The sequence below is a fragment of the Oncorhynchus clarkii genome, chromosome 4 (genome assembly GCF_045791955.1).
Source record: "Oncorhynchus clarkii lewisi isolate Uvic-CL-2024 chromosome 4, UVic_Ocla_1.0, whole genome shotgun sequence".
NCBI classification, from domain to species: Eukaryota; Metazoa; Chordata; class Actinopteri; order Salmoniformes; family Salmonidae; genus Oncorhynchus; species Oncorhynchus clarkii.
The window spans coordinates 77,360,513-77,384,673 of record NC_092150.1 but is presented as its reverse complement, the minus strand read 5'-3'; the positions used below and the strand labels follow the sequence as shown (position 1 = coordinate 77,384,673).

The 24,161-nt window shown below is 44.0% G+C and overlaps 2 protein-coding genes across 2 annotated transcripts; one reads left to right on the top strand and one right to left on the bottom strand.

Annotated features, from left to right (window-relative positions):
- Positions 1-1,827: 1,827 nt before the first annotated feature.
- LOC139407300 (methylmalonate-semialdehyde/malonate-semialdehyde dehydrogenase [acylating], mitochondrial-like) lies at positions 1,828-21,542 on the bottom strand. The gene is made up of 12 exons (XM_071150971.1): positions 21,266-21,542; positions 14,752-14,793; positions 14,517-14,591; positions 7,646-7,807; positions 7,441-7,519; positions 6,543-6,845; positions 6,086-6,207; positions 5,278-5,467; positions 4,891-5,072; positions 3,106-3,285; positions 2,681-2,779; positions 1,828-2,520 (listed from the first exon to the last, which is right to left on the bottom strand). The coding sequence occupies exons 1-12, from the start codon at positions 21,302-21,304 to the stop codon at positions 2,419-2,421; spliced, it is 1,575 nt and encodes a 524-aa protein (XP_071007072.1). The 5' UTR covers positions 21,305-21,542; the 3' UTR covers positions 1,828-2,418.
- A 612-nt stretch (positions 21,543-22,154) lies between these two features.
- LOC139407845 (sterile alpha motif domain-containing protein 15-like) lies at positions 22,155-23,742 on the top strand. The gene is made up of 3 exons (XM_071151715.1): positions 22,155-22,240; positions 22,443-22,541; positions 23,403-23,742. The coding sequence occupies exons 1-3, from the start codon at positions 22,169-22,171 to the stop codon at positions 23,571-23,573; spliced, it is 342 nt and encodes a 113-aa protein (XP_071007816.1). The 5' UTR covers positions 22,155-22,168; the 3' UTR covers positions 23,574-23,742.
- The last annotated feature ends 419 nt before the right edge of the window (positions 23,743-24,161 follow it).

Here is a 24,161-nt window from a genome sequence, read left to right as displayed (position 1 = left end):
GTGCCATCAGAGTCCTGGGTTTGTCCATCTCAATTGTCATTAGAAACCACATTTGTTTAAACAAGTCAGCCTAGCTATGTTTTTTTAAAGGTAGTAAATGAGGCAGAATGAAATGCAAGTAAAACAAAATGCATGCTGTTCAACCGATCGCTGCCTGCACGCGTCCGCCTGCCTAGCATCATTACTCTGGACGGTTCTGACTTAGAATATGTTGACAACTATAAATACCTAGCTGTCTGGCTAGACTGTAAACTCTCCTTCCAGACTCATATTAAGCATCTCCAATCCAAAATGAAATCTAGAATCGGCTTCCTATTTCGCAACAAAGCCTTCTTCACTCATGCTGCAAAATATACCCTCGTAAAACGGACTATCCTACCGGTCCTTGACTTCGGTGATGTCATTTACAAAATAGCCGCCAACACTCTACTCAGCAAATTGGACGCAGTATATAACAGTGCCATCCATTTCGTCACCAAAGCCCCATATACTACCCACCATTGCGACCTGTATGCTCTCGGTGGCTGGTCCTCACTACATATTCGTCACCAAACCCACTGGCTCCAGGTCATCTATAAGTCTTTGCTAGGTAAAGCCCCGCTTTATCTCAGCTCACTGGTCACCATAGCAACATCCAACCGTAGCACGCACTCCAGCAGGTATATTTCACTGGTCACCCCCAAAGCCAACACCTCCTTTGGCCGCCATTCCTCCCAGTTCTCTGCTGTCAATGACTGGAACGAATTGCAAAAATCACTGAATTTGGAGACATGTCTCCCTCACTAACTTCAATCATTGGCTGTCAGAGCAGCTTACCGATCGCTGCAGCTATACACAGCCCATCTGTAAATAGCACATACAACCAACTACCTACCTCATCCCCATGTTTTTTTCTGCTCTTTTGCACACCAGTATTTCTACTTGCACATCCTCATCTGCACATCCATCACTCCAGTGTTAATTGCTACATTTTAATTACTTCGCCAATATGTCCTATTTTTTGCCTTACCTCCTTACTTAATTTGCACACACTGTATACATATTTTCTATTGTCTTATTAACTGTACGTTTGTTTATTCCATGTGTAACTCTGTTTGTTAATGGTCGCACTGCTTTGCTTTATCTTGACCAAGTCGCAGTTGTAAATGAGAACTTTTTCTCAACAGGCCTACCTGGTTAAATAAAGGTGAAATAAAAATAAATAAACAATTTGAGAGGATCTGCAGAGAATGGTGAGAAACTCCCCAAATACAGGTGTGCCAAGCTTGTAACGTCATACCGAAGAAGACTCAAGGCTGTAATCACTGCCAAAGGCGCTTCTACAAAGTACTGAGTAAAGGGTCTGAAAACAAGCATTTAAGAATAATTTTAAATAAAATTTGCAAACATGTAAAAACCTGTTTTTGCTTTATAATTATAGGGGGGAAAACTACTTCATCCATTTTAGAATAAGGCTGCAACAAAATGTGGAAAAAGTCAAGGGATCTGAATACTTTCCGAATGCACTGTAGGCCTCTAAGCCATCTAAATGTATCCATATTAGTCAGTTTAAGCACCAACTTGTAGATTGAAAAATACTCTGATTTTGTAGATTATTTAGGCAAATTTTAGGGTTATGAAAGTGTGTTTGGAGACGCTTTATATATATATATATATGTATTGATGAATTAAAGCGTACATTCCGTTCAAATAGTGGTTTGATTCATCCTGAACGTTGCCATATTCTTGTTCAATATTCATGCTTAAGAGAGAAATGTAAAAAATACAATATCTAGTTATATAGAGCTCAGTGATGAGGCATAGGAAGTAGTATACTTAGCCACAGTATTCAATGGATATCTTTATTCCATGTAAAACAGGAACACCGCTCACTAATGTTACAAATTGGATTTTTAGAATGCACTCACACAAATACTAACACTTTGACAGTGTCTCTGTTCCACAGGTTGGGGACACTAAGGACCATGATGGCTGTGGGACTGAGGTGAAGCCACTTCTAGATGCTTATCTACAGTCAGTGTACCGCTGTTCCCCTCCTAATGGTTATAGTTAGGATGCGAGGGGAGTACTGATCCTAGATCTTTGCCTATGGGCAACAGAGGCCTTCTCTCATCCTTTGCATTCTACCAAGTCCATCGTTCTCATGGAACTCCCAGGAGCAGCAGAAGAGTTTGAGGCTATAGTAACAGTACATTTCAGATCTAATCTGCCACCACCCTATAAGAAACATTACTTTCATTAACAGGGTCAAACTCCAAAGTATAAAAACTTTGCTCACGTAGTACACTCTGTATAAAACATATTCCAGGACTGCAATAAAGTCGTATCAGTTATCCATACCCCTTGGGTGCTAACCCCTTGTGAATGTCAGTCAGTAGAACGTTGTGCCAGGGAGAAAACACAACATTTACATTCCGTTTAGCGCATGGTTGGCATGGTAACTGCTGCAGCCTTAGTCGTGGCGTCCTCAGCCTTCCACTGTGATGTCACCGTCTTGATCTGAGTGTAGAACTGAATGCCCTGTAGCGACAACACAAAAGAGACAGTCAACCACAGAAATCTTCCACCTCATATATAGTTGTCTGAAAAAAAAACGTAGGATCAATATGATCGCATGATAAAATCGGTGGGTGAGAAACAATTGTGGGCTTGTGCTGGTCATTGCCGGTGTTGGGCTAACCTGTTTGCCGTAGAAGTTGGTGTCCCCCCTGAAGGAACCCCTGGAGCCGGTAAAGGAGAACATGGGCAGGGGGACGGGGATGGGCACGTTCACTCCAATCTGACAGACATACAGATCACATTATGAATCAAGGAGATAAATGTCAACAGAGAAATTACAGCTTGAGGGATCCACGAAAAGACCTTGTGCATTTTTGCAAAAAAGTTCTGTGAACAATAGATGGTTGTCCCTCAGAGTCTTAAATCCCATTAAAAGCAGATGAAACCCCCACTGAGTAACCACAAGCTATGAATCACCAATCTATCAGGAAATGATGTCATCCAATGATCAATGAGAAACTACTTGCAATGCTTGACATCAAATCACACAAGTCTTACTTTCCTAAGCACCTACCGGAATTCTCTGAACGTTGAACTATGGCTCACCTGTCCGACATCCACCTCGTGTGTGTACTTGCGGGCGGTAGCACCGTTGGTAGTGAAGATGGCGGTTCCGTTGCCATACTGGTTGTTGTTGACCAGGGAGATGGCATCGTCCAGAGTGTCTGCCTCCAGAACCACCAGTACAGGCCCAAAGATCTCCTCCGTGTAGCACTTCATCGCTGGCTGGGGTGGGGAGGAGTGGAAAAGCATGAGATTAAGCTCCCTGTCAGTGTTCTACAGGATATTATGTCAAGAATAGAGATTGGGTGGACTATCATGTATTATTATTATTATTATTGCAGGCCTTCCAAATGAGTTGAAGGCAAATCAGATCCAATATAATAAGTGAAGTGGCATACCACCAAGTCATAACTTGTGGAAGGGGATACACAGAAGATTCACACCCGAAAACCTGAAGGACAGTGAACGTGAGAAAGAGTGGAAAGTCGGGTTGACAAAGGCACTGTTTTATCTTCTCTCCATATGGACAAGATTACACAACCATCAATGTGACTAATGGTTTATCAGCCAAGATCTCCATATAGCAGGCAGACGTCGCTGGTCAAGTCCGACCTCTTAACTCCAGCCAGACATTAACCTACAAGCAGGGGTTGGAACCGTTTCAGGGAACCGAACCAAAAACAAGAAAAACATTGAGGAAAGGAAATGGATCTCTAGTATTCCAGAACAGAACCCTTATTTTCAAATCTTGAGAACCGGTTAATAATGTTATTTATTGTTCCAAAGATATTCCTAATGTCTAGTGTAATATAAATATATTTCAGTGAAGTCATGATGCTAGTAATAGCCTAAACACATTCCAATTCATGACATGATGCTCAGCGCTTTAAGCATGCCCCCTCCATGTTCACCCCTCTCGCTCTCCCTACTGGTACAATTTCAGTCGCACTCATCTGTCCACCAAACAACGAGCTTACCGGTTCCATAGTAAGCTGCTCTATCCGTGCTAATTGGTGGAGTAAATGAATGTGCTAAATGTAAAAATGATCTTGATTTCACCAGGTAAAAAAATAAATATATATATATATATATATACACACGTAAATGAACTATTACTTTTCTGGGGTTCGAACCGGTTCTGAACTTTATTATGCTGGTCGGAACAAAATAAAATCGGGATTCTGCTCGGAACAGAACAGTTGCAAAATAAATTATTTGGTTCCAACCTCTGCCCACCAGAGGGGCTTTGGTTAGATTGTACTGCAGGACAAGGGTTAAACATTCTTATCTACTGTAACAGTGAGTTACAGAGCTACCACAGGCATGTTTCAACGTTTATCTCCTTTATGTGAAAGTTCCCACTGTACCAAGGTTCAGCGTTGTTGTGAGATACTCCAGTGATGTAAACCCAAATATAAACTGGGTGGTTTTAGCCTTCCAATGCTAATTGGCTGAAAGCTGTGGCATATCAGACCGTGTATGACAAAACATACATTTTTTCTGTTCTAATTACTTTGGTAACCAGTTTATAATAGCAATAAGGCACCTTGGGGGTTTGTGGTATATAGCTAATATACCACGGCTAAGGGCTGTATCCAGGCACTCCGCGTTGTGCCATGGCTGAGAACAGCACTTAGCCGTTCTATATTGGCCATATATCACACCGCTATTGCTTAAGTATAGAGGTGTGGTGGTTCACCAAAAGTTACATGATGTAATGTAATAATGTAGCCGGAATACTTGTAGATGAGGAAACCTTGGCTTTAGCTCAGCTACTGACAGTCAATCACTCAGCTGACCAAAATTCATAGACCGCGCCCCCCTTACCGTAACGTTGCCGATGATAGTGGGTCCTACGAAGTTTCCATTCTCGTATCCTTTGACGTGGACATTGCGTCCATCCAGCAGCAGCGTAGCTCCCTCGTCCACGCCACTCTGGATCAACATCTCAACACGGGCCCTGGCCTCAGGGGAAATCAGTGGACCCACGTCAGCACCTGGCTGGTCACCTAGATACACCCACACAAAGGAAGAAAACAAGGAATTAGAATTCATAGGATGGACATTAAAATTCTGAGCAATGTTGCATGATACGGTATGTGGACTGGAGCTAGTGGTCCTATTGGATGTACTGTTTTAAATGGGGGAAAAACACTAGCAAGTCTTAAATTCACACAGGGGTTAGTGAGTCTTTTAGGTAAAAGGGTGAGGTACCTGCATTGACGCGCAGGGCTTTGGAACGCTCCACCAGTTCTGGAAGCCAATCACGAGCTTCGCCTACCAGAATGGCAGTTGAGAGAGCCATACAACGCTGTCCTGCTGCGCCGAAGGCCGCGCCCACCAGCTGGTTCAGAGTGTTCTCCTTGTTGGCGTCAGGCATCACCACACCGTGGTTCTTGGCTCCCTACAAGCCAGAACACATGGGTTGTTACATTTACTGCAATACATTTTAGGAACGTGCAAAGACATACAGTAGACCTAAGCAATAACTATCTCAAGAAAAACAGATTGGGAGAACAGGATCGACAGCCATCTATTGGCTCAGTCATGATATAACTATTCATCTTGCAGTATGGTTAAGGCCACAGTAAACTATATAAAAGCTGCTATGTAACTTTTTGGGCGACCCGACCAAATTCACATAGAAAACGAGTTATAGATCTGTCATTCTAATTTAGTGGTAAATCTCCCATGTGCGCTATTTCTATGTTTTGCATTCTGAAGTTTCGTTATTGTGTCTTTCGGTTTTGAACACTACAAACAATTAAAAATACAATATTTTTGGTTATTGAAAATATATTTCACAGCGGTTTATATGGTACAATGATTGTCTACAAACTTATTTTGTCACAAACACAAATTAGGTGAACTATTCTATTTTTTGCAACCGGGATATGGCGGAGCGATTTCTGCATTTTGCACTTTTAAGGCAGACATGTTTCCTAAATGCGTAAGGGATTCTTCAATCATTTAATCCCCAATTGACCCCATTCATAGAACGGTTGCTGGTCATCATATTTACCATGTTGGACTGCACTCTCTTGCCGTTCTTAGATCCTCTCTCGTAGATGTACTCTCCTGCCTGGTTGGAGCCCACAAAGCTGATGGCCTTGATGGCTGGGTGGTCACAAATGAAATTCACGGCTACGGAAAGAGGTCAAAGGTCATCTAATTTCACTCATCAACATCATCCCATCATCATTACATGGCACTGTAAGGGCACAAGACGGCGCGGCGTAATCACCTTGGAAATGAAACAAACAACCTTTCTTATATGGACTCCTTCTCCTAAAGCACTTAAATACATTACCTACACACATTATGCAAAGCGTTTAACATAATGCTTGAGGTATATCAGTAGTCTGAATGGTCTTGTCGATGCAGCACTAACACATGATCAGCATAGCCTGCTTCATTGCATCCTGGGAAACAGGACACATGTTTTACAAAGACTAAGCACACACACAACCCCGTCTCACCAGCGTGCTGTCCATGGATGATGTTCAGGGTCCCGTCGGGCAACCCTGCATCCTGCAGCAGCTTGGCCAGCAGCATGGTGCACCCTGGGACGCGCTCGGAGGGCTTCATCAGGTAGGTGTTGCCACACACCATGCCCATGGGGAACATCCACAGAGGAATCATGGCAGGGAAGTTGAAGGGGGCGATGCCGGCACACACCCCGATGGGAAGGCGGTAGGTGTAGGTATCCATGTCTTTGGTGATGGAGGGCAGGGTCTCCCCCATCATCAGGGAGGTGATGCTGCAGGCGTGCTCTGCCACCTCTAGGGGGCAGAGAGGAGCAGAGACACGGTGAGAAAAGCCAGGGAGCTGAAGGTCAAACAGTACATTTGGAGGTAGAGATCAGAGTAGGGGTGAAAGAGGGTTGGCAGAGGGTCAAATACGTGTGTTGCTAAAGGAGACCAAGACATCAGAGATCCAGAGACTCCCATACAGAGACTCCCATAGAGAGACTCCAATAGAGAGACTCCCATACAGAGACTCCCATACAGAGACTCCCATACAGAGACTCCCATACAGAGACTCCCATACAGAGACTCCCATACAGAGACTCCCACACAGAGACTCCCACACAGAGACTCCCACACAGAGACTCCCACACAGAGACTCCCACACAGAGACTCCCACACAGAGACTCCCACACAGAGACTCCCATACAGAGACTCCCATACAGAGACTCCCATACAGAGACTCCCATACAGAGACTCCCATACAGAGACTCCCATACAGAGACTCCCATACAGACTAGAGAAGACTAAAATAAGCATTTATTGGACAAGTTCTTGTAGTAGCCATCTCCCCGTTTCAAATAAACATTTTCCTGTTTCCCATGCCTACTGAAGGGGACTGTCTACTCACGCAGTCCTCTGAAGACGTCTCCCTCCGCGTCGGCTAGAGTCTTGCCTTGCTCCAGGGTGATCAGCCTGGCCAGCTCTTTCTGTAAACATAGAAGAAAATAAATAAAATTAGCCAATCATCTTTGTTAAACATTCATGTTTTAGGACCCGGTTATTGTTAAGAAACATGTATGCAGGCCTGATTTCAGACCAGGGGCTTTCCTTACAATGTTTTCCTTGATGAGCTGCTGGTATCGGAGGAAGATCTGCTGGCGGGTGAGGATGGAAGTGTCGGACCAGGAGGCATAGGCCCTGGAGCAGGAGTCTACTGCAGCCAGCATCTCCGTGTGGGTGGCTTTGGGCACACGACTCACCACCTCATTGGTAGCCTGAAGTAGGGGGAGAAGAGGGACAAAAGATGACCAGGTCATTGTGAACAGAGACCAACAACATCTGGGGCCTGTCCAGAAGGGTGTAACGTTTAAGAAACTTGAGAGAAAAATTAACTGTGTACAGGGATAAGTGTCATGACATGTGGAATAGGGAGTCCGATAGCATTTCAAAATGTTCTATTTGTCAGGGCCAGCCTGATGACGAACAAGATCGGCAACCACCACATCCTCAAATGTTTGGTTATAATCATATGATTTGCCTGCTTAATTACCTCCACAACTTAAAAACGGTCTGAAGTAAAATGTATTCAAGTGTTTTCAATCTATATGCCTAAGGAACTGACAATCCAATCTTGAACTGACTAAACTGCTGAATTTTCACTCAGTACCCAAAGTATCAGATGTCTCACTGTTCAATTGAAAGTTTATAAGGTTTATAAAATCAACCAAAATCTGTAATGATGCATGTATACATAATTCAGAATGACTATATAATGTTTAGACTCAGGAGAATTTGCCTTTAATGCCATGCTCTACCACCATGCTATTGCCTTGGCTTTTTTAGCCACTTGCCTTTTTATGGAAAATATATTTCAGCAACCAAAAATAGTGTGTTTTCATTTGTTTGAAACTGGTGTACAAAACCGAAAGTAAAAGACGCGAAAACAAATCTTAACGGTAAGCATAGAAATAGCGCACATAGAACAGATCTACCGCTTCTTAGACTTGCTTTCAATGAGAATGACAGATTTATAACTAACATTTCCATGTGAATTTGGTCAAAAATGTAGTCGGACATTTTTGACAAACTTTAAATTAAAAGCTGGATTGTCTTGAGTCAATAAGTATTCAACCCCTTTGTTATGGCAAGCTTAAATAAGTTCAGAAGTAAAAATGTGCTTAACAAGTCACAAGTTGCATGGACTCACTGTGTGCAATAATAGTGCAACAATTTTTGAATGACTACCTCCTCTCTGTATCCCACACATACATAGTAAGGTCCCTCAGTCAAGCAGTGAATTTCAAGCACAAATTCAAGCACAAAGACCAGGGAGGTTTTCTAATGCCAGGGAGGTTTTCCAATGCCTCGCGAAGAAGGGCACCTATTGGTAAAATAAGCTAACATTGAATATCCCTTTGAGCATGGTGAAGTTATTCATTGCACTTTGGATGGCGTATCCAGTCACTACAAAGATACAGGTGTCCTTCCTAACTCAGTTGCCAAAGAGGAAAGAAACCGCTCAAGGATTTCACCATGAGGCCAATTGTGACTTTAAAACAGTGACAGACAGGACATAAAATGTACTTTTTGGTTCACCAGCCACTGTGGCAGCTAGATGTAAAAATCTACCAGGCAAACATTTTTACCAGGCAGAATTTTTTTCTCTCCTCAAAAATGACTTCCAAAAAAAAGGAAAAAAGATGAACATGCTTTGTAATGTTTCTAAAACAATACATGCGTTACTAGTAAGTAACTAACTAATGTGGTATATTGCTTGGATACAGTGGGGCAAAAAAGTATTTAGTCAGCCACCAATTGTGCAAGTTCTCCCACTTAAAAAGATGAGAGGCCTGTAATTGTCATTATAGGTATACTTCAACTATGACAGACAAAATGAGAAAAAAAATCCTGAAAATCACATTGTAGGATTTTTAATGAATTTATTTGCAAATTATGGTGGAAAATAAGTATTTGGTCACCTACAAACAAGCAAGATTTCTGGCTCTCACAGACCTGTAATTTCTTCTTTAAGAGGCTCCTCTGTCCTCCACTCGTTACCTGTATTAATGGCACCTGTTTGAACTTGTTATCAGTATAAAAGACACCTGTCCACAACCTCAAACAGTCACACTCCAAACTCCACTATGGCCAAGACCAAAGAGCTGTCGAAGGACACCAGAAACAAAATTGTAGACCTGCACCAGGCTGGGAAGACTGAATCTGCAATTGGTTAAGCAGCTTGGTTTGAAGAAATCAACTGTGGGATCAATTATTAGTAAATGGAAGACATACAAGACCACTGATAATCTCCCTCGATCTGGGGCTCCACGCAAGATCTCACCCCGTGGGGTCAAAAATCCCAGAACCACACGAGGGGACCTAGTGAATGACCTGCAGAGAGCTGGGACCAAAGTAACAAAGCCTACCATCAGTAACACACTACGCCGCCAGGGACTCAAATCCTGCAGTGCCAGACATGTCCCCCTGCCAGTACATGTCCAGGCCCGTCTGAAGTTTGCTAGAGAGCATTTGGATGATCCAGAAGAAGATTGGGAGAATGTCATATGGTCAGATGAAACCAAAATATAACTTTTTGGTAAAAACTCAACTCGTCGTGTTTGGAGGACAAAGAATGCTGAGTTACATCCAAAGAACACCATACCTACTGTGAAGCATGGGGGTGGAAACATCATGATTTGGGGCTGTTTTTCTGCAAAGGGACCAGGACGACTGATCCGTGTAAAGGAAAGAATGATTGGGGCCATGTATCGTGAGATTTTGAGTGAAAACCTCCTTCCATCAGCAAGGGTATTGAAGATGGAACGTGGCTGGGTCTTTCAGCATGACAATGATCCCAAACACACCGCCCGGGCAACGAAGGAGTGACTTCGTAAGAAGCATTTCAAGGTCCTGGAGTGGCCTAGCCAGTCTCCAGATCTCAACCCCATAGAAAATCTTTGGAGGGAGTTGAAAGTCCGTGTTGCCCAGAAACAGCCCCAAAACATCACTGCTCTAGAGGAGATCTGCATGGAGGAATGGGCCAAAATACTAGCAACAGTGTGTGAAAACCTTGTGAAGACTTACAGAAAACGTTTGACCTCTGTCATTGCCAACAAAGGGTATATAACAAAGTATTGAGATAAACTTTTGTTATTGACCAAATACTTATTTTCCACCATAATTTGCAAATAAATTCATTCAAAATCCTACAATGTGATTTTCTGGATTTGTTTTCCTAATTTTGTCTGTCATAGTTGAAGTGTACCTATGATGAAAATTACAGGCCGCTCTCATATTTTTAAGTGGGAGAACTTGCACAATTGGTGTCTGACTAAATACTTTTTTGCCCCACTGTACATTTTTTGTGACCTGAGTCTTTTAACCAAAATACAGTATCAGATAGAAAAACGTTCACCTGCCCCTTTAAGGGCGGAGGTGACTGTAATGGCATGTGAGATTGAGTCTGACTAGTAGAAGCATCGTCTTCTCTTCCCTAGCAGTTGAAACTCAAATAGAAAAACAACCTAGCTTGTGAACAAAATGTAAATAGCCAAGAAACACAAGAACAAAGTCTCACTTCAGTAAACTTTAGTTTCAAGTAAATTAGATCAACTTTTATGCCTGTGCGCAGCGCTTCTAATAATGAATCTTTCATGAAGCTCTTCACTTCCGCACAGGCTCCAACCAAGCATTATTCATTCGTAGTGCTTTGACTGTGTGATTAATAGCTATGAAGCAAAAACGTCATCAATTCTTTGAACAGCTACTGCAGCATTTATTCCACTATAAATGTGATCACACTTTACTATTTTTTATTCACAATTGCGAGTGAAATGCTTGCAATGTGGATCCCTGACCACCCGCCTACGTGGCTGGTGAAATAGACATCTTACCCACCAATGCCAAAATCTACTTTTATTTCCAGGTGTTAATTTGAAGCCCGGGTTACAGAGTTAATGGCTGTGACAAGAGAAAACGGAGGATGTATATACAACATTGTAGTTACTCCACAACACTAACCTAATTGACAGTGAAAAGGAAGCCTGTACAGAATAAAACATATTGCAAAACATGCATCCTGTTTGCAACAAGGCACTAAAGTAATGCTGCAACAAATGTGGCAAAGCAATTAACTTTTTGTCCTGTATTGGATTTGCCCCAAACATTACTGAGTACCACTCTCCATATTTTCAAGCATAGTGGTGGCTGTGTTCATGTTATGGGTATGCTCGTAATCGTTAAGGACTCGGGACTTTCAGGATAAAAAAAAAAAAGAGAAACGGAATGGAGCTAAACACAGGCAAAATCCCAGAGAAAAACCTGGTTCAGTCTGCTTTCCACCAGACAGAGATGAATTCACCTTTCAGCAGGGAAATACCCTAAAACATGTATTCCCAAACTGGGGTATGCGTACTCCCAGGGGTACGCGCAATGCCGTCGGGGGTACGCCAAATGTGATCCTTATTTTTGTACATTTTCAAACAGTCGATTTATATTTTCCAACTGGGCTATACATTTGGGTGAGTTTTTTCCCCTCGCCTTAGTAGCCTCGTTTCACTGCCAAAAATAAAATGTAACATCTAGTGTTCAGCAAAATAACAACACAATGTCAAATACAGGTAGCCTAGTCAAATAATTAGCATCCAATCACATTAACCGTTACTCTTTCGCAGGAATTCCACTAACAGTTCAAGTACAGTTGAAGTCAGAAGTTTACATACACTTAGGTTGGAGTCATTAAAACCCGTTTTTCAACCACTCCATAAATTTCTTGTAAACAAACTATAGTTTTGGCAAGTCAGTTTAGACATCTACTTTGTGCATGACAAGACATTTTTCCAACAATTGTTTACAGACAGATTATTTCACTTACACTGTATCACAATTCCAGTGGGTCAGAAGTTTACATACACCAAGTTGACTGTGCCTTTAAACAGCTTGGAAAATTCCAGAAAATGATGTCATGGCTTTAGAAGCTTCTGATAGGCTAATTGACATCATTTGAGTCAATTGGAGGTGTACCTGTGGATGTATTTCAAGGCCTACCTTCAAATTCAGGGCCTCTTTGCTTGATATCATGGGAAATTCAAAATAAATCAGTCAAGACCTCAGAAAAAAAATTGTAGACCTCCACAAGTCTGGTTCATCCTTGGGAGCAATTTCCAAACTCCTGAAGTTACCACGTTCATCTGTACAAACAATAGTACACAAGTATAAACATCATGGGACCACGCAGCCATTATACCGCTCAGGAAGAAGACACGTTCTGTCTCCTAGAGATGAACGTACTTTGGTGCAAAAAGTGCAAATCAATCTCAGAACAACAGCAAAGGACCTTGTAAAGATGCTGGAGGAAACAGATACAAAAGTATCTTTATCCACAGTAAAACAAGTCCTATATCAACAGAACCTGAAAGGCTGCTCAGCAAGGAAGAAGCCACTGCTCCAAAAACCACCATAAAAAAGCCAGACTACAGTTTGCAACTGCACATGGGGACAAAGATCGTACTTTTTGGAGAAATGTCCTCTGGTCTGATGAACCAAAAATAGAACTGTTTGGCCATAATGATCATCATTATGATTGGAGGAAAACGGGGGAGGCTTGCAAGCTGAAGAACACCATCAAGCAAAGAGGCACTGAGTTTGAAGGTAGGCCTTGAAATACATCCACAGGTTCACCTCCAATTGATTCAAGTGATGTCAATTATTCTATCAGAAGCTTCGAAAGCCATTACATAATTTTCTGGAATTTTCCAAGCTGTTTAAAGGCACAGTCAACTTAGTGTATGTAAACTTCTGACCCACTGGAATTGTGATACAGTGAATTCTAAGTTAAATAATCTGTATGTAAACAATTGTTGGAAAAAATACTTGTGTCATGCACAAAGTAGATGTCCTAACCGACTTGCCAAAACTATAGTTTGTTAACAAGAAATTTGTGGAGTGGTTGAAACACTTAAGTTGAAGTCATTAAAACTAGTTTATGTAAACTTCCAACTTCAACTGTATGCAAGATAGTTAAATAAAAAGCAAAATGATTGATTATTATAATTTGTGCCCTGGTCCTATAAGAGCTCTTTGTCACTTCCCACGAGCTGGGTTGTGACAAAAACTCACACTCATTCTTATGTTGAATTAATGTATTGTATAGTGTGTGTGTGGCAGGCTTACAATGATGGCAAAAAAACAACATTTGAGCGTGCGCTGACCCTGGTGCTAGAGGGGGTACGCAGCTGGAGCTTGAATGTTTGACGGGGTATGGGACTATAAAAAGTTTGGGAACCACTGTCCTAAAACACAAGGCCAATTCTACACTGGAGTTGTGGACCAAGAAGACAGTAAATGTTCCTGAGTGGCCGAGTTACAGTTGTCTTAAATCTGCTAGCAATGATAAACCACCAATTTGCCAGAGCTTGAATAATTTTTGTAAGAATATTGGGCAAAATCTGCACAATCCAGGTGTGGAAATCTTTTAGAGACTTACCCAGAAAGACACAGCTATAGTTGCTGCCAAATGTGATTTTAACATATTGATTCAGGGGCTGAATACTTATCTAATCAATTTGTGTGGTATTTATTTTTTTAACAAATGTTTGAATTTTACCCTTACTTTTTGAGAGTATTTTGCATAGATCATTGACAACAATGAAATCATTTTTAATTCTACTTTGTAACACAAAATGTGGAAAAAGTAAAGAGAGTGTGAATATTTCCTGGAACAAGACAATGAAACGTTACATGAAGTAGATGCAGACAGGCCCGGGGGGGACCGGAGTTAGTGAATGTGAGTGCATAAACATGTCAAGGTTAAATTGAACTGGCTATGAAGAATAGGCTCCCATTTCTTCACTTTCCAAAACATACATATTAAATGGCACCCTAAAGAGTTCTTCATCTCCAGCTCCCGACCGGTTTACACATTGCTTTTTAGTGTTTGCATGAACTCCCGTTGTGATGTGGGTGTGTTAATGCAAAAATACTTACAGGGTTGTGAATGTCCAGCCATTCTGAGGTGTTTGACTCAACAAGCTTGCCGTCAATGAACAACTTGGTGGTGGGCTGGAAGGTTGCAAAAGCACAGGGGGACAATGCAGTCATCCACCATATCAAATCCTCATATCTGTACATGTATTAGAATACATGCTCATACAATCTAGACAAGTCTTCTGTAGTTACAAACACTCATAAATGTAGTTATGATTGCATGATGTTAACTCACCACGGATGATGAATAGCACATGCGACCCATCTGAAAGGGTGCCTGTAAACGAGAGAAAACGATAGTTATCGGAGTTGTAACTCCAGTTTTACAGTATGAGTGGAGCCCCATAGGGGAGCTCTGCGCCTAGTGGTTTACCCCACTGCCTAGGCAGAAAATAGCCTGAGAAAAAAAATGATGCACACATCTGCAGCCAATAGGAGTATAGGTGTCCCTATAAAAGGGGTCGCTTCCACTCAATCAGCCTCCCGAAAATTATCTTCAGCGAGACTGGGGGTCGGCAGGGCCTTAAGTCCTATGGGACTCCGCTCTACTCATAGAACTGGAGTTACTACTTCTATATCGTGGAGCTCCGCCCCATAGGACTCCTAGTGGTTTAAGGTGGAGCGCAACACTCCAAAATATATTCCCTGCCGAACCTAACACTTCCCAAACTTAATGAAAAGGTCTGGTCCAGTAATGGCTGCGACCATATCCCGCAACACTGTAACACACTGTGAAAACAGACTGTGTCACAATGTACTGCGTCCTCGGTCCAATCCGCCCTACTCTGTCCAGAGGCACCGCCAATGACTAGTGGGCAGATAAAGCAGAATATGAGCCATAGAAATCTGTACAAGCAGATAGATGAACTCAAAACTTTGTCGGTATTAAAAATTGGTCAAATAGTACTGTAACACCAGTTACAGGAACTATATCCCTCATCCATCCGCCCAAACACAGTCATAGACTTGTGGGGAGGACAAAAAAACATGACTCTTCTGTGCTATCCCAGCCAGGAGTAATGTCATGTAGTGTCACGTTCTGACCTTAGTTCTTTTGTTATGTCTTTGTTTTAGTATGGTCAGGGCGTGAGTTGGGTGGGTTGTCTATGTTGTGTTTTGTGTTTGGCCTGGTATGGTATGGTTCTCAATCAGAGGCAGGTGTCGTTAGTTGTCTCTGATTGAGAATCATACTTAGGTAGCCTTTTCCCACCTGTGTTTCGTGGGTGATTGTTTCCTGTTTTGTTGTTTGTGTCACCATTCAGGACTGTTTCGGTTTTCGTTTCCATTCACTTTGTTATTTTTGTATTGAGTCGTGTTCAGTTATTATTAAAGTATCATGGACACTTACCACGCTGCGTATTGGTCCGATCCTTGCTACTTCTCCTCAGAAGAGGAAACCCGTTACATGTAGTCATTCTAATAGGAGAAAGCGGACCTGATGGAAACCCTGTCCATTGATCCTGCCTTTTTTGCCTTAATTCTAGCCTTCTCATCAGCAAAGCTGAGTACAGGCTGAACCAATTTAGAAGACCTATTCACCGATTCCTCAGTGTAACCCGCCACACTCAGTCCATAGGTAAAGCCAATGACTAGTGGGCAGATAATAGAATATGGGCCAACTACTCTGCCTCAGCAGATACATGACACCTCAATGTTCCATCATTTCCAGTGACCGGTCTAATAGTAAAGTAACACTAGTTACAGCACTATTTCCCTCATCACTCCGCCCCTATACAGTGATACACTGGTGGGCAGTCCAGACATTCTGTGCTGTTCTGACAGTGTCAAACAAAGGTCATGTGGCACGTGTCTTACTCTCTGACAACTGAGAGTGGACCTAATGGGAACCCTGCCCAATAGTTCTGCATCTTTTCTTAACTCAAATTCTCCCTTCAGCCACGCTGAGTATAGAACGAGCTAGACGACATGTCTAACAGGTAGAATCGGATAAAAGGAGACATGCCGATCAAGACGCTGCTGCACAAATACCCTCTACCCCTGTTCCTCTGAAAAAGGCCGCAGGCACCGCTACTCCACGAGTGGAGTGGGCTCTGACGCCATGAGGCAGTGGCCGCCCTGCCGCCTCATAAGCTGTCTCAATTCCTTCGCAAAGCCAATGAGACCGCAGCGGTTTTGAAAGTGGTCTACCAAGTGTACTAGCACTGTGACACACAAACAGCTGAGGCGATGACCTAATCATTGCCGTGCGCTGCACGTAGCACGCCAAGGCGCGCACTGGGCACAGGCAATGAAGCCTCTCCTCTCTCCGCTTTGAATGGGGAGGCGGGGGCAGGGGGAGAAAGCCCATAGTTCAACGGTCTGTGACCTATATGAGCTCTTAATAACCTTCTACATAAATGCCGGGTTAGGACATAACACCGCTCTGCTCAAGTCGCCATTGATGGCAAGGCAGTCGGTCTCATCGAAAGAGCACACAAATCACTGACACGCATGGCTAGTCAAGGCAAGCAAAAGTGCCGTCTTCAGAGACAACATCTTGAGGGGGATTTGATTCAATGGCTCGAACGGCATTTCACAGAGCGCCTCGAGTACCAAAGTTAAATCCCACTGGGGCAGCATGACTCTAGCCGCTGGCCTAAGCCGCTCCGTTCCAATTGAAACCGTTTCACTAGAGGGTGGCTGAAGACGGCTGCCGCGAATACCTTAACGGTGGCAGGTGAGCGCTGCTTGTCAAACATGAACTGTAGGAATGAGAGCACGCTCTCGACCTGACAGCACACGGGGTCCACATTCTCTTTGGCACACCATTGTGAAAACACGTTCCATCTGGATGTGTCCCTCTCAGGGGCCAAACCCCCAGTAGCTGGCCGATTAGAGGCAATTGCGCTATTATGCCTGCCACCTGAGACATCGCGTCCTCTTGATGTGGAATTGGCCATGACGGCACAATCAACATTTGAGTCATCTCCGCATACCACGGAGCCCCTGGGCGATCGGGGGCTATCAATATGATTGACAACCCTCCTGTTCTCACGCAGGCTAGCAGTGGGAGAACGCAGGACAGCGGTGGAAATGCATACAGGAGAACATCTGGCCACTGGTGCGCAAAAGCGTCTATCTAGTGGCGGTTCGTCCTGGGCTCGTAGGGAAAACCATAGAGCACACTGAGCGTTAACAAGTGACGCAAACAGGTCCACCTCGGAACAGGTCCACCCCAAACCATTCCCATATTTGGAGAACAATGTTGAGGTGCAGCTGCCACTCGTCGTCTCGGGTACCACCTCGAGACATGTGGTCTGCTCCGACGTTCTGATATCCTGGAATGTGGCTGCTATCAACAAGCGAAGGTGCTCGTGAGCCCACAGCCACAATTCCTCCGCCAGCCAGTGAAGTGCAGGGGACCTGACTCCTCATTGCCGATTATATGTAGGCTACTGTGGTTTGGTTGTCCGACCAGACCAGCACGTCTTGACCCCGTAGGGTAGACACAAAGTGGGTCCGAACCAGTAGAACTGTCTCCAACTCCAGGAGGCTGATGTGGTGTTCCGAGGGAGGTCACACACCTACCGCCAGAGCCTGACATGTCCCTCCCATCCAGCCAAACAAGCATCTGTAAAACACTGGAATGTAGGAGGACACTCTGCCTATTGGGACCCCTTGCGTCAGGACGCACGGGTCTCTCCAACAGTTCAGGTCCGCTCTGAGCGAGAGGAGAACTACCAGAAGAAGAAAAAAACGATGACGGTGCCTGACTGGATCCAGTCATAGTTGGGCAAACCCTCGCTGTGTTCTGTGCATGTGCAGAAGTCCCAGATGAATCACGGAGTGGGCAGACGACATGAGACCCATGAGTGTCATAACGGAATGCGCTGTCACCACGTGATTCGGATAAAACCTTCGTAGGGCTAGCAACAAGGCAGCCCGCCGAGGATCTGACATTCGAGCCTTCATAGCTAGTGTCTAGCTATAAGCCCAGGTAGACAATCTGATGACTGGGCCAAGGCGTGCTCTTTTCCCAATTCACAGCGAACCCCAAACGTGTGAGATGAATCGCTGTCTGTGTCATGTGTATGATCGCCAGCTCTGCTGACGGGGCAAGAACCAGTAGGTTGTCTAGGTAGGCTAGTAGCCTTATCCCTTGACGAAGCAACGGTTCCAATGCCGCCTCCGCGCATTTGGAAAAGTTGCGAGGTGCCAGGGCGTACCCGAACGCCATTATCGTACGCCACCCCTTGGAAGGTGAAACGCAGAAACTTCCTGTGACAAGGATGCACCAGCACATGAAAGTATGCCCTTCCTTTAGGTCTATGCTTATACAAAAGTCTTTGTTGTGGATACATTCCAGCAGACGTTGTCGTAAGTATTCAAAAGGGCTGTTTGGCTACGCTTTCGTTGAGAGTGCGTAAATCCAATATTGGCCTCATTCCCCCCCCATCTTCTTTGGCACTAGGAAGTAGGGTGAATATAGCCCGCTGTTCCTTTTCTCTTGGGGAACTAACTACTTTCTCTGGCGTCTTCATCACCGTCTCCACCACGCCCGAAAATGGGGGTGGAATTAGATGGTATAACCCTTCTCCAGCGAACGACTTAGCCAGGAGGAGAGGGTGCAGCATCGCTGCCACTCCGAGTAATGCTCTGGGAGCGGGAGAGCATGAAGCCGTAGGAAGGACCTGTATTCCTCTATGGCCCAAGCCATCCCTGGACACTGAAGTCCGACCCTTTGGTTACACTCGTAACCTTGTGGTTCCAGCCCTCTGTGAACGCAGGACGGGTCTGAGCTACACTAACTGGGACGTTTACCTGAGTTAATGTGCCGTCTCCCACAGTCTGTGTACGCAGACTGTTCTTTAAACCCCTAGCCACCTCACTCCTAAGAGTGTGTAGGGTTTTTTATGAGGTATAGCATGACGGCTTATTAAGAGCGTCTGTCTCGCTTCCCTCATGTCATTCCCACTCACAACGTCCTCCTGTGTGTGCTCAGCTACTTACTCGTAGTGGGCTGTGCTACACACAGTGGTGAGAGGAAGAGCGAGAGATGGAAGGAACCTGAGCAGTCTCAATTTTGTTATGGAAAATAGGTTATCTTGTGACAAAGCCAGATGGAACACATTCTTTATTAACAAAGGACACATCAGCTCCTCCATTCCTGTTGGGGGATGAACAGTGGCCATTGTCACCTGAAGTCCTGTCCTCTCCCACTCGTCCGGTCATCGTCTCTTCTGACTACACCAGGTGCTGCCGCTCGATGGGCTCTCTCTCTGACCGTAGACCCGTGTCTACTGGAGACGGTGGAGCGAGGGGGTTCCTTTGAAGTTGCTCGAGACCCTCCTGCTAATGGCAGGTGTTTTCTCTCCTCCTCAAGCTTCCCGAAACGCACCATCGCATTTTGACTGCTGCTCCGACGTTCATTAGGGCGGCTTTGTCAGTCTCCTTCATAGCCGTCAAAGACAGTCAGAGGTGTCGCTCCAAAACCACCGAAATGGCCATGGACCTCCCTGCACATAGAGCCAACGCCTATGTGAGATGGAGGATGGCACCGGAAATCTTCAACGCTTCCTCTATCTCCTTTCACGACAGCTCAGTCCTACCCGTGGTGAGACAGGATAGAGGCTGCCAGGAGGGCAATATTATTAGCTGCTGCTATAGCCTGTACACCTAGAATGAATGACTTCTCTACCAGCTGTGCTGCGAGTCGGTCCTAAGTCGTAGGTAGTGTGGGTTTCCTGGACGACGGCAAGGAGCTTGAACCTGGGGCGAGGTACGCGGCTAGGGCGTCCTCGAGCCTAGGGATCTCCTGAGGCCATTTCCCGTCCACTTTGGTGAACTTTGGTATGCCTTCGCCGGCGCTCTGGCCATTAAAAGCGACTCCCATGCTAATTTCAGCTTTGGTCAGTAGACTGGGTTTTTCCGGAGAAAAACCCAGACACTTCCCAATGTCCTCGTCATCTCCGGAGACAACGTCGTCATATGATGCCTCAGAATCTGAAGCAAGCACAGTCATGGCATCTTCCAGAGAGCGATCTCCCTTGAAAAATGCCCACCTGTTTCCTCTCCTTTCTTTCTCTCCTTTAAAGAAAGGAGGGTGCAGCTAGGGCATATCGGGGATCTGTGTGGCCGCCCCTAACGTGCTGCAAACCCAAACACACAACACATAAGTCCTGTGGGTCCGTAGCCGCCATAGTGGAGCAGCGACACTGAGCTCTTAAAAGAGCTTTTGGGGTGGAAAAGGCATGCTCATGAAGGACAACGTGGAGACTAGGAAATTGACAACGGGTTTGTCCTGAGTCTTCTCTCTAGGCGTCTTCTGTCCAGTCTTGTCGCTGAAGATGGGAGGCTGATTGGGTCACCTGTGCTCCTATTGGCTGCAGGTGTGTACATCATTTCTCAGGCTATTCTCTGCCTATGCAGATGGGTAAACCACTAGGAGCAGAGCTCCACGATATAGAACACATAAGGATCACTTTTCAATGTTTAGTTTCCATTGGCTAAGATCCAAAAGCCTAACTTTCTGCAAGACGACTAGCTAAGCTAACTATGTGGCATTGTAGCTAGCTAGTTGAACTCGAAAGCTAACGTTAACTCGTCCAATTGCATGCTACAGGAAGTAGCTATATGTTGCAATGCCAAGGGGGGGAAATAATTATAAGTGTATATTTCGACGTAGAAAAGTGTGGCACCAACTAACTAGCGAGCTAGCTAACGTGCCATTCGAGCAAGATAGCAAGTCAGCCACTCAAGCTTCAAACAAACAATGCATTTAGAAAAGCTGCACGTGGTATGTGGTTTACCTTTTTGCTCCATAACGACCTTGCTAGTATCCCTGCCATGGTTGAAGCAACTGTGATTGCTTTTAGCCCAAAAGTACGCACTCCCCAGCTGGTCAGACCCAAAATACAGACACCTCTAGACACTAGAAAAGGTTAGCCGACTAGCAGTCACACAATCATTGCGTCAAACTGGCTGAGGACGTAGAAAGAGCAAACGCTGAAATGTTGATCTGCTCTTTCACTGAGACAGCGAGGTTGGGCCACATTGACGAGCGCAGCAGATGCTTTAACAATCTGTGAAATTGGCATGCATGATTCCCGTGAATAGGACCCAATCTGGGCGGGACAATAACTTGGGAAAAAACCAATCAGTAGGCCAAAACGAATAAACTCCCCCAAATGTATGAAGCGCATTGGCTGGCCTTTAATGATTGTGACCAGTCTTCGCTGACACGAAAATGAGTACTCAGTTACATCACTTTCATTGATCCCAAGTAGAGTCCATCATTCTAATTTACACCATTTTTTTTCCTTATCGAACGAAGACGTGAGAACAAGTGTCTTCTTTCAAACATGGTAGAATACATTAGAATATTATTGAATATCGTAGAATATAAATAGAATAGAGCAAACATGGTAGAATACATTAGAATATTATGGAATATCGTAGAATATAAATAGAATAGCGCATATTCAATTAGTCACTTGAAATTACTTATTACTTATTTCGGATTCCACTATTTATAATGTGACAGACACTTTTTATATTGACCTTGGTCTGAGTTTTACTGCTATAAATAAGTTACATCAGGATGCATTTGAAAGTATTTCAGTGCTTACCTAACATGTTATATTTATGAGATAGATACATTAGCACCTTTCCCGACAGGTGGCAGTTTCTATGGTAACAGACACACAGGCAAGATGGCGTTCCTTCACTGGAGTTGCCAGGACGTGGCAAAATGGATAATATCCTTAGGATATCCACATTATACAGTGAGTAAACATATTCAGTTAACAATTAAGTGACTTAGTTACTAATTTATTCACAATGCCAAGTAACTATCCAGTTTTATTTTAGCTAGCCTAGCATCAGAGTAACTTTATAATAATGTGGCTTAGACAGAAGCAGTCCAGGCGTGGGCTACTTTGGTGATAGAGAGACACTTATTCAACAGCTCTGTCTTTATCCCCCCAGGCCTGTTTCACTGAGAACCTCATCACAGGTAAAAAGCTGATTTATGTAAATTGCTGCTATCTGCCAAGATTAGGAATCACAGACTTTGAGGATATGAAGGTAAGGAGATGGTCCTACAAAGCTTTCAAATTCAACGTTTTTATTTGACTTACTTTTAATTTCGATAGAGTTATTTTTGAATTAAAAAGTCTGAATGGAAAGTAGAAATAGGCTAGACTCCAGTAATCTCTGCACTAAATCTTCCTGGGAGTGCCAACATGAATGTGTGCAGGACTGTTCCAACCCAAATAAGAAAACATTGGACAATCTTCCCATCTCAGTTGTAGGCTAATTTTTTATGATAGGCCGCACAACATGCTATTTCATACACAGCCAAATGCAGAAAATCAGATGCAGCACAGATAATAATTCCTATTTCATAGGCCAACTCACCAGGTGATAGCAGCTAAACTGGACCAGGGTTTATATTTCTAATGTGCATGGTGATGCTCTCATTTATAACCTATTATTAATGCTTGTAAGAGTTAGGGTTATCAGCCATGAACACCCCTGTAATTAGGAGTGGGCAACGAACTGATTATTGCAGATAGAAATACTATGAATAAAGCTGCCATTTCTTCCTCACTCTACACTCTTAGATTCCAAACGGGTTCTTCGGCAGTCCCCACAGGAGAACCCTTTTGGGTTCCAGGTAGAACCCTCTGTGGAAAGGGTGGAACCTGGAACCAAAAAGGGTTGTTCAACGGGTTCTCCTATGGGGACAGCCGAAGAACCCTTTTAGGTTCTAGATAGCACCTTTTTTTCTAAGAGTGTATACATTTCAGAGGGGCATATCTATTCTAAAATGCAATACATTTCTATCTGAACATTCTACAACGTACCCTACTGAACGTGACACATATATTTTAGTAGCCTATGGTTTGACTCAGCTCCTCCTCCCTGTGTTATACCCCCCTGTAGGCCATCTCTGCCCATGTGCGTGAGCTGCTGGGGACATCAGAGCCGCTGTGGAGCCGCAGCATCGCAGACCCCCCCAGAGACAGCATGGGCCTGTTCCTGGAGAAGAAGAGCAGAACAGGGGACTGGGCCGATTCCTTCACCTACACACAGTTCCTCGACAGGAAACAATGAATGGAATCTGTCCGTCTGATAAAAGAAACATGAATGAATGAGCTGTCTGTCAGTGTGTTGTTTGTAAGATGACGTTAGTTGTGAATGATGAGACAATAATGTTCCATTCAATTACAGATGTTGAGACACTATATCAAGACAGTGTTTTGTAAGGCACTTTGTGATTAAATTGGTGTTCTGGGGTGTGCATTTAGTTTTTCAGATGATTTCATTTGTAATAATGTGATTGTGGGGTAACATCTGGTGAAGTGAAGGGCTTAGAACTATAACCCTGTAGTTAGTGCACTACCTGCTGTGCCAAAGGGTCTAGACCTCCTGACATAGTGTGCATGAAAACAGATAAATATTCTAAGCCAAAGGCCCCTTAAGGCAATGTTCCACTTATGCACGGACCGACAGAGTATGAAGGTTTATTGAATGAAATGAATACTCAATTGGTCCATGAACAGTTGGCACACAGTTTCCTCATTACAATGTCCTTTATTGATTAACTAGGTAATGCAAGGTACAACAACAGGATGTCGTTTTCTGCATCCTAAAATAATGTATTAGACAGAGGAAAACTCAAAAGGCTCTTGAAATTACCAC